The 15,107-nt window shown below is 35.8% G+C and overlaps 1 protein-coding gene across 1 annotated transcript in view; it reads left to right on the top strand.

The window, feature by feature from the left end:
* Positions 1-15,107, top strand: part of LOC106878217 (NBAS subunit of NRZ tethering complex) — a 132,994-nt gene that overhangs the window by 113,087 nt on the left and 4,800 nt on the right. The window contains exons 53-58 of the mRNA XM_014927365.2: positions 3,213-3,308; positions 5,200-5,308; positions 6,260-6,346; positions 8,686-8,819; positions 9,284-9,413; positions 14,368-14,496. Coding sequence (XP_014782851.1) covers positions 3,213-3,308; positions 5,200-5,308; positions 6,260-6,346; positions 8,686-8,819; positions 9,284-9,413; positions 14,368-14,496 — 685 coding nt within the window. The remainder of the gene's footprint in view (positions 1-3,212; positions 3,309-5,199; positions 5,309-6,259; positions 6,347-8,685; positions 8,820-9,283; positions 9,414-14,367; positions 14,497-15,107) is intronic.

Here is a 15,107-nt window from a genome sequence, read left to right as displayed (position 1 = left end):
CCCCCCCAAAAAAAAACAATGATAAATAGAAGAAATAAATTAAGACCCTTGAAAGACTCCCAGAATAAAATCTTCAACATGTAAGAAACTTTCTAATCAAACTCTCTACCACTGTTAAAAGTAAAAGAAATAGAAAATATCAATCGTACTCTATATAATGTAAATAGTAATCTCACTTGTAAGTGACTCACTCTCACCTCTTTTCTCCACCATTTAAAAAGCAAAAAAATAGAAAAGTCAGTTGTTTATATAGTTGCTAAATGTTTTAAATGACCATGTAGTTTTATCCCAAGGGGGCAGTGCATTGATAAGCTCCAATAGAGGTACCTGAAAAGAATGTTTCAGTGATCGTTTGGTAATAGACATGTCACATTAGTTGGTCTCGCCTTCACCTACTATCATTCAAACATATTAAAATTGTTGTCCCTGTTGGTCGTGAGTAGCATTGTAAATATAAGTGTTACTGCTGCAAATATAAATAGGTCAGTGTGTAGATTAATTAATTATATAAATGATCTGCTGTTGGTTAGTCCATTATATATAGGGAGAAAGAAGTAGGTGGTTTGTTAATTTACTAATAATTTCCTAAGTAACATATCACCTTTTGGTGCATGCAGTAATGTGCGATTGTTGGTGGTGGGGAAGGAGGGACGAAGGTATGTAAGTCCTCTGGTACAGAAACGAGACAGAGCCCTGTAGGGGTTTCTGGTATTGAGAATAGATTTCCAGTATAGGTGTTGGGGTGCAAGAATGGGTGGGTGCATCACAGACAAGCAATGGCAAGTTTATTATTGCTGGGGAGAGAAACATGGCAACACTAAAACAATAATGCATACAAATTTTAGAAAACAATGGCAAAAACATTATGAAACAGGGATGGAGAGCTAAGATTTTAGGGCATTATGATTTGAAGGTTATTTAAAGAATTAAATAGTTACATGTTATGATAGTACATGTTTGTATGGTGGGTTATATGAGTGAATGAATGAATGAATGAATTAGGCAATTAAAAAACGAGAAACAAATTCTTAGCTATGCATATCGCAAAACAACAGTGAATCAGGCGGTGTGAAAGTCTAAGAAAACATGTGCTAAAGAGCCTTTATAAGAACCACAACTGGAAATGGTGAAATAAGACGGCCAGTTTTGCCGCAGGAAATAGAAATAGCAGTGAGTAGTCATTGAGAAGAGGGAACTATGGCCAGACTACTGTCATTGGGGAAAGAAACATGGCAACAGTGAGAGACAAAAGAAAACAAGAATGCATACAAACTTTAGAGAACAATGGCAAAAACATTATCAAACAGGGACAGAGAACTAAGATTTTAGGGTATTACAGTTTGAAGGTTATTTGAAGAAATAAATAGTTCCAGGTTAAATGTTAGTATTATGATTTAGATGAGTAATATAAATAGAATGTGTGTGTGTGTATGTGTGTGTGTGTATGTGTGTGTGTGTGTGTGTTTGCCATGTGATGGTTGTAAACGAGCATCACTGTCATACAAGCAATGTTTGTTTCCACTCTCCTGGCCAATGGGAAATATTACTTCACTTGGAAACAGGTGAAGGTTGATGACAAGAAGGGCACCTGGCTGTAGAGAATCTGCCTCAAATTCTGCCTGACCCATACAAACATAGAAGCATGGATGTTGAATGATGATAATAATGATGATGGTGGTGGTTGTGGTGGCAATGGATTATGATGATGATGATGATGATGGTGGTGAGTGTGGTGCTGGAAAAGAAGAAGATATGTGGAAAGATAACATATTGCAGATCTGTTCAGCTGACACCAGCTTCATAAAATCGTTTGCGATAAAGATGATTTGAAAACGACACTTTTGAGAGAAGTTGTAAAAAAATAAGAAAATAATCTTGTTTTTAGAATTTATAATCTGTTTTCTCTTGATTATATTGTCACGTATTTCCTTGTATTCTAGTATTTCTTCTTCTCAACTTTTTGAGAAACAGTTGTTGATATTCCACTAAAAGCAAATTGTGTTATTGACTCTAGTTTTATTTGTTCTTCATTTGAAGTGGTAATGGTTCCTGTGGTCTTCAGGTGACATATCCATCATCAGTTTTCAAGTTTTAAGTTGTATAATAAAACTTGATCCTGGTTGAAAAACTAGATGGATTAGGAAAGAATCAGAATAAAAAAAAAATTCATCCTCTACTTAGACATATTTTCTATTGTTGCAGGAGATATCAAAGAAGTATTCTGAACTACTATCACTATCCAGCCTTGTCTAGCTTTATAGAAAATACCAGAAATAGTTACAATGATCCTATGCATAATTTCAAATATTTAGGTGGAAAATTGTGGTTTATAAAATCCACTGTTATACATTGGTTTCTCAGTAACAAATATACATGAAACTTTGGTGTAACCTATATTCTTTTTTATCTTACTTGTTTCAGTCATTAGACTGTGGCCATACTGGAGTACTGCTTAGAAGAGTTTTTAGTCAAATGAATCAACCCCTGTATTTATTTTTTTTTTAAAGTTTTGTACTTATTCTATTGGTTTCTTTTGCCAAACTGCTTAGTTACAGGGACATAAGCACACTGACATCAGTTGTCAGGTGGTGGTATGGGACAAACACAAAGACACACACACATGCACACCCCACACACATACGATGGGCTTTTTTCAGTTTCTATCTACCAAATCCACTCACATAGCTTTCGTTGGCGTGAGGCTATTGGAGAAGACACTTGCCCAAGGTGCCATGCAGTGAGACTGAACCCAGAACCATGTAGTTGGGAAGCAAGTGTCTTACCACACAACTATGCCTGTGCCAGCATTTAAATAACAGAGCCTTTCTAAGTGGTTACTTGACCTTCTAGAAATGACCTCCAACTCTCCCTTCTTCCTCCTGGTGACCATAGTTACCTTCAGCAGAGTTCAGTGTATGGCAAGGTTAGGTTTCTGGCCTGATCATAACTCTTCCTTTCTCTTGCCAGTTTTGAAGATTCAACAAAGTTCATTGTTACTGCCTTTCCTCCTCTTTATAAGTCGTTAAAACAAAAGTCACTGTTGACTTTGAGGGCTAAACAACAGTACCACGATGACCACTACCACATCACCAACAACAGATATCAATATTAACATTGTATTTGTGTATGTGAAAGTGAACATAAATCTTTTGTTCTATATTTGTAAGTGTATACAAAAATGAAAATAATCTTGATTGTTGTTTTTGTTTTAGTGATAAAACATCCCATAGTGATATCTTTGACAAGTTGGATGGTATATCTGTGATTGAAGGTATCATACAAAATGTACTAAACCATCAAGAAATGGGGTGAGTACCACAATATTATTTTCGTTTCTATGTTGGAAAATCTCTGTTCCAAGTGCTTTACAACTTGGAAAAGGTTTAAATGTTGCAACTTCTTATTCTTATTTCCTAGCATAATTCTGTGGTTTTATACCTAATAAAAAATATAAATATTGATATGCCTGTGTGATAAGAAGCTTGCTTCCCAACCACATAGTTCTGGGTTCAGCCCCACTATGTTGCACCTTGGGCAAGTGTGTTCTACTATAGATTTGGACTGACCAAAGCCTTGTGAGTGGATTTGGTAAGTGAAAACTGAAAGAAGCCCATTACACACACACACACACAGATATGTGTGTGTGTCTTTGTGTCTGTGTTTGTCCCTCCTATCACTGCTTGACAACCGGTGTTGGTATGTTTATGTCCCCATAACTTAGTGGTTCAGCAAAAGCATACTACTATTTTATATCAGTCTCTTGCTGAATTGCTAAGTTATGAGTATGTAAATACACCAACACCACTTATCAAGTAATGGTGGGAAAAACACACACATACACACACACATATTTGATGGCCCTCTTTCAGTTTCCGTCTACCCAATCCAGTCATAAGGCCTTTACTTGCCTTGGATCTGGCTGATCTTGTGTCACCTCCTCTCAGGCATTCCTGTCCTACATGTGTCTCCTCCTCTCATCACTCTTATTGTGTTCAACCCACAAGTCCCATATTAGTCACTGTACCTGCCTTCCCAGAGTGTCATCCTTCCCCATTCTGTTTTGCCTGTAGTTTGTTGGCTTTTAAAGGTTGACTTAATGGTGTCAGTCTCTCTAGGAATGCCACTTGAAGGACCATGGCACTGCTCCTTTCTCCTGACTCAGCTAGTGAACAAAAGTCTTCATCCTTATTTAACATCCACTTTTCTATGTTTGTGAAGGTGCATGGATCAGTGGGTTAGAGTGTCAGGCTCACAATCATGTGGTAGTGAGTTTGATCCCTGGACTGGGCTGTGTGTTGTGTTCTTGAGCAAGACACTTTATTTCACATTGCTCCAGTTCACTCATCTGTAGAAATGAGTTGTAATGTCACTGATGCCAAGCTGTATTGGACTTTGACTTGCCCCTGGATAGTCAAAGGTGGCATGGAGAGGAGAGGCTGGTCTTCCATAAACACCCATGCCCAGCCCTGTGCCTTGGAGGGTAACTTTTTAGTTGCAATCCCATGGTCATTCATGACTGAAAGTGGTTTTTCCCCTTGACCCTTAGCTGAGAGTTTTATATTTTTGTTACACATGAAGGAGCATGGCCTAATGGTTACAGTGTTAAGTTTACGGCCACAAGATTGTGCTTTCAATTCCCAGATGGTGCATTGTGTTCTTGAGCAAAGAATTTTATTTCATGTTGCTCCAGTTGACTCTGCTGTAGATGAATAACCATGCAATGGACTGGCATGGCTCAGTGGTTAGAGCATCAGGCTCACAATCACGAGGTGAGTTTGATTCCCAGGCTGGGCTGCGTGTTGTGTTCTTGAGCAAGATACTTTATTTTATATTGCTTGAGTTCACTCAGCTGTAGAAATAAGTTGCGATATCACTGGTGCCAAGCTGTATCAGCCTCTGCTTTTCCCTTCGACAACATCAGTGGCATGGAGAAGGGAGGCTGGTATGCATCGGTGACTGTTGGTCTTCCATAAACAACCTTACCCAGACTTTCTAGGTGCAATCCTATGGTCATTCATGACTGAAGGGGCTCTCTGGCATCCCATTCAGAAGGAATATTGTGATTTCTATCACTTATACGCCATGTAATGGGTAACCTGTCCTATAGGTCCTAAAGGACTTGAAATAGTAATGACCAGGAGCGGGGAGGGAGGTAATGATGATAGTTTTTTTTTTAATGTTTTACATTTGTATTTTTAGTGGCCAGTTGGTAACTGCTGATGAAGTACTGATGCAGGTGTTACCATTTTGCTCTGATACTTCTATTGCTGTCCAACCTCGACTCGGTTTACTTGCAACTTTAGAAAAGGTAAATAATCTTTACTTTACATCTGTGTAGTCTTTATCTTGTTCTTATTGAACACTAAAATGTGGATAACCCTTTTGTTACCATATTTCTGTTGGCATATATTGCCTTTGTATCAATCAATTTTTACAATAATGAAGAATTTAGTAAAATAACTTTCTAATTATTAAGCTGGGGTCTGGAACAAATAAGCATAAAATTTTGATGGAAGATTACAATTTAGACGACTTTAAAACTGTGGGTTTCTGTCATAGAACCTGGGGCAGTCTCAAGCAGGTTGATATCAAAAGGTTTAAAGGGTAAGTACTGGTTTTAAAACAAAGCCAATATATGGCAGAGATTAGAGTTACCTAATTTTTATAATGCATTAGATGCAAGTAATTGAAGAGTATTTTTTAACAGCCAGATACTCTTCCTGTTGCCAGCCATTGCCTGTTTCCAAGTAAGGCAATATTTCTCCATGACCAGACATGTTTTCATGGAAGATTGGAAATGAAGGACACCGCCTGCATGACACTTGATTTACAACATTATCTTTTTATCTTTTATTGTTTCAGTCATTAGACTGTGGTCATCCTGGGACACTACCTTGAAGAAATTTAAGTTGATTGAATTGACATCCCACTACTTAATTTTTGTTAAGCCTTGTTCATACTCTATCAGTCTCTTTTTGCTGAGTTGCTAGGTTACACTGGTTGTCAAGCAGTGGAGGGGAACACTCTCTCGGTGCAATCCCATGGTCATTCATGACCGAAGGGGGTCTTTTTCTAACATCATTGTACCTCATGCATTGTGTTTATGAAGATATATTTATCCTTGTTGCTGTTATTTCTATTATTTTGTATAATCTATTAAGTAACAAATTATGACATTTTTCTTGGTACCTGTACAAAATGAAAAAGATATTATTTTGTTAATTTATATTAATTGCTTTGTTGATGTTTCCATTATCAGAACTTCAGACTTAAACCTGAAGACGTGAAATTGTTGCTGTTTTACCGAACTAGTGCCATCATTGAGGAATCTTGGCCAGAATATAAGGTACTGTATATTTCTGCTTATAAGATGACCTTTAGATCCTAAAAAATTGGGGTCATCTTATACCACCATTCTAAAAATAAAACTTTGAATTTTAAGTGATTTTATAAGTAAGTTAACTTTGACCTAGGTGCAATAACCACAGACATACATGAACAGATTAACAAAATAAAAAGAATTATAATATAGGTAATAAAAACATTTTTACTTTATATATTATTGGCATATCTTCATACTAAATAGCCTATTCGAAAGATAATTCTTTATCATTGAAATCAACTTTTATCAATGTGAGCTCGACTGAGACAATATAAACATTGAGTTATGGTCGTGCTCACAGTAACCTTTATTTTTCATTAATCTTTCAAAAATTTTAATGGTGATGTATAACTGTAGTAAAAATGCCTGTGCTGGTATCACATAAAAAGCACTTGGTACACTCTGTAGTGGTTGGTATTAGGAAGGGTATGTAGCCATAGAAACTATGCCAAAACAGACAATTGGAGCCTGGTGTAGCTCTCTAGTTTGCCAGCTCCAGTCAAACCATCCAACCCATGCCAGCATGGAAAATGGACATTAAATGATGATAATGTTGATGATGATGATAACCAGAGTGAGAGGGTGCTAGAGGAGAGTATCATAGAAGAGTACTGAAATGATAGGAGTGAGAATGTGATAGAGAGAAAGAGTAAAGGAAGGGGAAGAGTGTAGGTCTGCTAAATGACAATTGTTGGTAAAGAAGTTCAATAGAAATAGCATGAATTATGTGCTGAGGGAAAAGAGAGTAATAGGAAGGAAACAGGGTTATAAAGTGGGGGAGTATTGGGTTATGAGAATGAAAGAAGAGGGTTACCTGAAATTGTTTCTTGTTCCCCACTTCCATTCTTCTCAAGTCTGTCTCTTAGTTTTTATGGCTTTATCTACCATATCATTTTATGATTAGGTCACTTTCCCTCTTACTGGAACCTTGCTCTATTCACAGATCGGTTCTGTAGCTTTTAGCAGGTTGTTTCAAAGAAAATGTTAGTTGTCTTCTATGTTATAAGTTTGTATCATCTTCTTTTTGGCATGTGCCAAAAAGATTCTCCAGATGTCTTGTGTCTGTGGGTCTGTATAGCTCTTACTTTGATGTTACTAATCACTAGCCCTTTGTTGAGTGGTACATTCTTCATTTGGGAAGACCTGTTATTCATAAACAACTGTCTACCTCATTTCCTGGTATGTACAAACTGCATCTGATCTGGCTTGCATGTTTGCCTTTCTGATAAGTAATCAGGCGGTTGGCCAGTTTCCTGAAATTAGTGTTGCAAGTAGTTAGGTCATTTGCATCACAGAGTTCCAAGTGCTTTGATTCCTCTTCATTCTATTGTACCACAACCATAGCTGTCATGTACATTGAAATGGTTATCATAGTGTTGCCCAACACGCCTGTAGCTGTGATGATGAGGTTGATGTTATCTATTATTGAAGTAATCAGCAAGATGTCCTCACAAAAACAGTCCTTTTATTTCTCTGTCAGTCCTCATTGTGGTGGAGAGATCATTGTTGCTGTCATGTTTCTTGTGACTATTCTTAAGCTTGTAATATGAATAGTTGTGGATAGAATTCAAAATCATGCTTTATAGGGATTATGCTCAAAGGTGATGGGATATTTTTTTGTGTTTATTTCACACTATCTCTAATATCTCTTGTACTAGGGCTTGTCAATATTCTTTTGAGTATAGATGTCAGTATAAATGTCACTTGATGAAGAGGTCACATAATTTCAGTTGAGTCATAGCTAATCTATTATCTTTAGTTTGTTTCATTCATTAGACTGTGGTCATACTGGGGCGCTGGCTTGAAGGGTTTAGTCAAAGAAATTAACCCCATTATGGGGTACTTATTCTATCAATCTCTTTTGCCAAACTGTTAAGTTACAAGGACATAAACAACTACAGGTTCTCAAGTGGTGATGGAGGACAAACATAAACATGAAGTCACACATATGTATATGACAGGCTTCTTTCGGTTTTCATCTACCAAATCCACTTGTAAGGCTTCGGTCAACCTGGAGCTATAGTAGAAGATACTTGCCCAAGGTGCCATGCAGTGGGACTGAATCCAAAACCATGTGCTTGGGAAGCAAACTTTTTAAGTCTGTGCTTATTAAAAAAAAAGTATCAATGATTTAAAATGTGCATCTTATGGCAAACAGTTTTCTTATTTAAAGATCATATATTTCTTCAAAGTGAAATTAAATTACGAAGGAATTCATTTTAAATATGACTATAATTAAATTAATAATACATTTGTATCATCTTTCTGGAATCAATTTTATCTGTTACCTCCTTTTCTGACAGATTACTGATGATGAAATTCAGTCAGATGAATCACGTCACCAGTTATTTACCAATTTACTTAGTTCCAGCACAAACAGTAGCCAGTTTACAGCTGTTTGTCAGTTGCTGAAAATGTGGCCTGCATTTAAGTGCAGGTAAGTTTTTTGTTTCAATGTTTTTTTTTTTTGTTAATATGTTTTTTGCTTTAGTTTCTTTGACTTTTTCTCAAATAGCAAAGCAAACATTTGTAGTAGAGCTAATAGTATGTTTATCTATAATTTATTATGAACATGAAGGATAAGGAATTAGTGCAAATGGTAGCATGTCCTACAGTTTTTAGACTGGTTCCTCAAATATATATTATTCTGTGTTGAAAATTCTCTGCTGTCTATGAAATAATTGTTAGAAATGTACTCGAGTAGATTCTTATGATTACATTCCTTTCTCTTTTAAAATTGATCTTATGTATATTCAAAAGATATTAACATATTTAAACGATCGTTTCCTGAAAACAATATTATGCCTGAAAGATGGTTAAATTCTACAATATTGTTTCAGTTTTCACTTTTTTTTTTTTTTTTTTTTTTTTTTGCTTTTTCTCTTCCGTGGAATGAAACAGCAATCAGAATAATGCTTCAGACAACCCCTGGATTCAGTTGGTAACAAGCATGAGTACTGTTCCTGAATGTGTTCCAATGATTGGAACCATTTTAAAAGACATTCCTGAAGAAGCAGCTCTGAGTGAAGAGGTAATACATTCCACTTTTTTAGAATTGGTATTAAATAAAACTTCATATTGTATTTTTTTTTTGTATTTTTTCATGTGCATGAATTAATATACCATGTTTCTCAAACCTTTTGGTTTGTGATGAAAGGTTACAAATTTTACAGTTATCATTTTATGCCTGTTTTTCATAGAATGGACATTCACAGTTTGAGTCAGTTCTTATTCAGAATTACTGACTTCCTAAGTTGGAGAGGCTTGTCTCATTTGTACATTCTGATTTCAGTATGCTTTCTACAGTTGGTTGCCCTTCGTAAAACATCAACTACTTTGCAGAGAATACTAGATACTTTTAATTGTGGTGTCAGCACTAGAAGGGTGGTTGTTCTTGACAGGACTAAAAGATCTTCTTAATCCTACTGTTATGAATTATAATATCCTATTATTAATTCCTTCCTACTATTGTAAATAATAGATAAAAATACAGAAATCATATTTTGTATTGAGTATGAAAACGCGGCATAGTGTCGAATGATGTTAATGAATGGATGCTGTTTTTACCTAATATAAAACATGTCTGTCTTAATCGTTGGGCAGCCATGATTAATGGATTAGACGTGAGCTGAACAAAGTTTGGATAAAAGCCTTCTTTTGAATTGGTTTATGACACCTACATTTGTAACACATTTTTCTGAGTAACTTTTGGAGACTTATTGGAAAACATATGAAAAATATTGAATGTTATAGCTGTTGGAATTGTTAGAACAGCAGCCTGCTAGCTGAAATCTTGATGAGCTGTGTCCTGACTATTTATCCTTGTCAAAACCATTAGACACTTGTAGCTTAGATTATCTGTTTGTAAACAGGTACTATGGTGAAAAAAGGATAAATTTAAGCTGTCATTCTGTTTAATATCATCTTCTGGCCCTTTGGTACCTTTAGTGAAATCATCTCTGTGGTAAGCATTCAGCTTTCCAGCCTGAAGATGACTCCTTCTCTTCTCTCAGTTTTTGTTATAGGGAATTAGTAATAATGGTACATCCCTTTCATGTGATGACTGGAATAACCTAGTCACTATAAGTAAAGGGAGTATGTAGTAGGCAGTCAGAGATAGTTGTGTCTTTACTGGTTTTACTAAGTATACTGTATACTGAAGTTGGTGTTACAACAATTTAATATTTTAGGGATACAACAGTGGTGACGAGGATTTAAGCAACTCACGAGGAATTAATAAACACTTGGCGAAGATTTAAACAACTCGTGAACAATTAACAAACTCTACGAGGAATTGACAACTCACAAGAAGTTAACAAACTCACAAAATATTGTTGTGTGAATTTTATGGAAAATTTATTGGCTGGTTTCTTCAAGTTGCAAAAACAACAACAAATGAAAGAACAACAACAGTTACTATTACAGCAACAAATACTGCAATTAATGAAGACTTCAGAAAATTCAGAAAAAGTGTTCTCGTCCGACTATGTCACAAACTCTATAACATAATTCAAATATAAACCTGATGAAAAAGTTACCTTTGAAGCGTACTACAGAAGATATGAGCAAATCTTTGTGAAAGAATGATTGAGACAGCAAGATGAAAATATGCTTAATCTTGAGAAAACTGGCAGCAACAGAATATGAGTGATACAGTAAATATGTACTCTCAAGAAAACCTTCGGACATAAACTTAAGTGACACAGTAGATACATTGTGTGAAATTTTCAGTGAAAAAAGCTCATTGTTCAACACAAATTAGAATTGTCTGAATATTGAGAAAGACGACGAGGACTACGTCACATATGCTGGTACAGTAAACAGGAAATGCGAGAAGTTTAAGCTGGACGAATTAACACCAGATATGTTCAAATGTCTTACTGCTGAAAAGGATGCAGAAGTTAGAACTAGCTTTCTTACAAAGCTGTAACAAACCCAGGATGTAACCCCACAGCAAGTGTCAGAAGAATGTGAAAGGGTAGTCAAATTAAGACACAACACAGGAAATTGAATGGAGTGGCTGTGTGGTAAGTAGCTTGCTTACCAACCACATGGTTCTGGGTTCAGTCCCACTGCATGGCACCTTGGGCAAGTGTCTTCTACTATAGCCTCGGGCTGACCAAAGCCTTGTGAGTGGATTTGGTAGGCGGAAACCGAACGAAGCCCAGTCGTATGTATGTATATTTATATATATATATATGTGTGTGTGTTTGTGTGTCTGTGTTTGTCCCCCTAACGTCGCTTGACAACCGATGCTGGTGTGTTTACGTCGCTGTAACTTAGTGGTTCAGCAAAAGAGACTGATAGAATAAGTACTAGGCTTACAAAGAATAAGTCCTGGGGTCGATTTGCTCGACTAAAGGCGGTGCTACAGCATGGCCGCAGTCAAATGACTGAAACAAGTAAAAGAGTAAAGATTATTTCCAAATAAAGCAAGTGCAAAATAATCAGAATAGAGATAGTGTTTTCTAAAAAGACACGACAAAAATCTGGAAATAAACCCATGATTTGCATGTAGAGGTATACACCTGAGGAAAAAATTGTCCATTTAAAAAAGCAGTGTTTTCGTTGTGGAAATATAGGACATTTAAAGACGCACTGTAGAACGAAGACGACAAAATGTCAGAACAAAGGAAAAAGAATAAATAGTGTGTCATCGGAAGAAATTGGTAATATAATGATGAGGAAATTTATGAATGTGAGAATCAGAAATACAAGTGTTAAAATGCAACTGGACACTGGTAGTGACATCACCGTTATAAACGAAAAAATGTGGAAATATGTCGGTAAGCTGAAATTAATGTCTAAAAAGGTAGCACATGGTATTAGGGGAAAAAGATATCTTTTTGGTGAATTTGTATGTAATGTAACAGAGTGGATGGAACTATTCAAAGTATGGAATATGCCCATAAATGTTTTGTGTGGAAATATAGTCGGTTCAGTTGAAGGTTTGAATGCAGCTGAGGGACTAAAAAAGAAAAATTGCAGTAAAACTGGAACACTTGTATGTAAGCCAAAACAAAATGAAAAATTGCTCACAATAAAAAGTAAATATTGTTCAAAAGTAGATGTTCTGTGGTTCAGATTACACATCAATTTTGCTAGCCCTTTAAATGGTTCTTACTACTTAGTGGTAGTTGATAGTCTTTTGAAATGGCCTGAAATCTGTAAATGTTAAAAAACCAACCTCCTCAACTGTGATAAATGTTTTACACAAATTGTTTGCAAAATTTGGCATCCCAGACAAAATAGTGTCTGACAATGGAACACAATTTGTGTCTAGTGAATTTTAAAAGTTTTGTGAAACATTCAAGGTAGAACATGTAACTACTACGCCATACCATCCCAGATCTAATGGACAGGCAGAATGCTTTGATGATACCTTCAAAAGAGCCCTTAGAAGATCGAATTAGGAAGTCATGGACGAGGTGCCTCTACAACAATTTTTAAGAGTGTACTGTGTCACCAAATCTGAATACACCAGCAGGTAGCTCACTTGTAGAGTTGATGTTTGCAAGGAAAGTAAAAACAGTCTTTGATAAATTGTTACCTGGCCAGGGAAGGCAGTAAGATTCTTTAAAGTTGGTGAAAAGGTGTACATGAGGGCATACAAGAATGGGAAGTAGAATTGGGAAGATGGCATAATTACCGAATGCATAGGTAAAATGATGTATTGGGTAAAAAGTAGAAAAGGCATACAAAAGAGACACGGGAACCAACTGAAAAAGAGATTCGTGGAAAGCGAACCAAAGAAGTTGGAAGAATTGATGGAATAGTTGTATGATATGTTCCAAGTACGAATGCTACTGCAGGTGATTGGACCCAAGTGTACAAGTGAGACGAAAAGAAAACCTGCAGAGTTCCTGAAAATAGTTGCCAAGTGCAAAAAATATTAAATTGTACGGAAAGTAAAAGAAAAAAACAAACTCAAAAACGGGAAGTGGGGTGCATAAAAAAAATTATTAAATAAAATGACACTTCCTAAGAAAAACTTAAAAGGTGAGATTTTGTAGGAAATTAGTAATAATAGTACACCCCTTCCATGTGATGAATGGAATAACCTATCACTGTAAGTTAAAAGAAGTGTGTGAAGTATCAGCGTATGTAGTAGGTGGTCAGAGATAGTGTCTTTACTCGTTTTATTAAGTATACTGTATACTGAAGTGGGCGTTATAACAATCCAACATTTTAAGGGCATAACAGTTTTAGAAGATCTGAAAACAGTCTTGGACTGCTCTTTCTTGTCTGACAAAAAATTATAAAAAAAAAAAAAAAAAGTCACCTTTAATTGAAAGCTAATGAAATTAAAGTTTTGTTTTTCTTATTCTTTATTATCAACTTACAATGTGCTACTAGAAAGAATGGGCACCTCAAGTTATATTTCTATTTAAATCATACCATAGAGATATTATTCTGATCTTGGCATTATGGGTATAAACAGTCAGCAATAAATGTTACCTTTACTTTAATGTATCAGATATGTCAATAATATACCTGTTACATGGTTTAGTGGTTTGGTTGTTGCACTCGCAGTTTCAAGATTGTGGTTTCAATTCCTAGACCAAATGGTGCATTGTGTTCTTGAGCAAAACACTTCGTTTCTCCTTGCCCTGCAATCACTTTGACACCTAACACTGTGCACCTGTTCAAGCAACATCAGTTTGATGGAAGGAGTGAACTAATGCACAGCACATACATTTGATCACTAGAAACAAATCATTTGTGCAGGTTGTTCGGCAAAAAGCTGAACACTCATACATCATCTTCGACAGGAGAGTCCATCACATTGGTTCTAAATGTTAATGTTTCTTCTAATCTCAGTCACATGTTACATTGATGGTAAACTCCTGACACTTGATTTTAAAGTTAACTTAGGTGTTTCAGTTATAATTTGGATCAATTTTCAAAGGGGTAAGTATTAGCTAAATGTTTAATGTTATTTCTCTCTTTCTTACTTTCTTTTTTCTTTTTTTTTTTTTTTACAGTGTGTTAAATATATAGTGGACCAACTGTTATCAAAGAATTATGTTGTAGCTGCTGTAAAAACTGCTTTGCTGTCACCATATAGTCACTTACATAAATCTACAATTGAACATTTGCAGGCACAAAAAGAGGTAATAGCCATATCTTTTTTAGTTACCGTTCCTGCTTTTGTTTTTCATCAAAATATCATGATTTCTTACATTAGCATGGGACCTATACATTTTAAACCAAGGACATGGTTGATAGAATTACTTCCAGCATACACGATTGGTAATTGCATATTGATATCTGACAGTTTGGGGGGTTTGATTTATATGAAAATATTGAGGAATCCTCATCATCATTGTCATTTAATGTCCATGTTCCAGGATCTGACGTGTCCAAGGACTACATTGTGCTCCAGTGTCTACTTTGGTATGGTTTTTATGGCTGGATGCCCTTCCAAATGCCAACAACTTTACAGGGTGAACTGGGTGCTTTTTTTTTTTTTTTTTTTACAACTTGCATACCAAGCACTCTGCTATCAGCTTTCTAATGTTCAGGTGGTGTAGTTACGAGGTGGTGTCAAAACGTTCCCAGACCAGTTATGTTTGATAAGAAATAACTTATCTAAGTTTTAACATCATCTCCTTTGAAATAGCCACTTTGCACAGCAATACACCACTTTTGGAATTTGGCCTGGAAGTCATTTTCCTTAAACAAGTTGAGGACCTTTTGCAATTTACTCTCAGTTTCAACAATG

Source organism: Octopus bimaculoides, chromosome 15 (assembly GCF_001194135.2).
Source record: "Octopus bimaculoides isolate UCB-OBI-ISO-001 chromosome 15, ASM119413v2, whole genome shotgun sequence".
In the NCBI taxonomy this organism is placed as follows: Eukaryota; Metazoa; Mollusca; class Cephalopoda; order Octopoda; family Octopodidae; genus Octopus; species Octopus bimaculoides.
The sequence above is the reverse complement of the archived record's forward strand: the minus strand, read 5'-3'. Positions and strand labels throughout refer to the sequence as shown.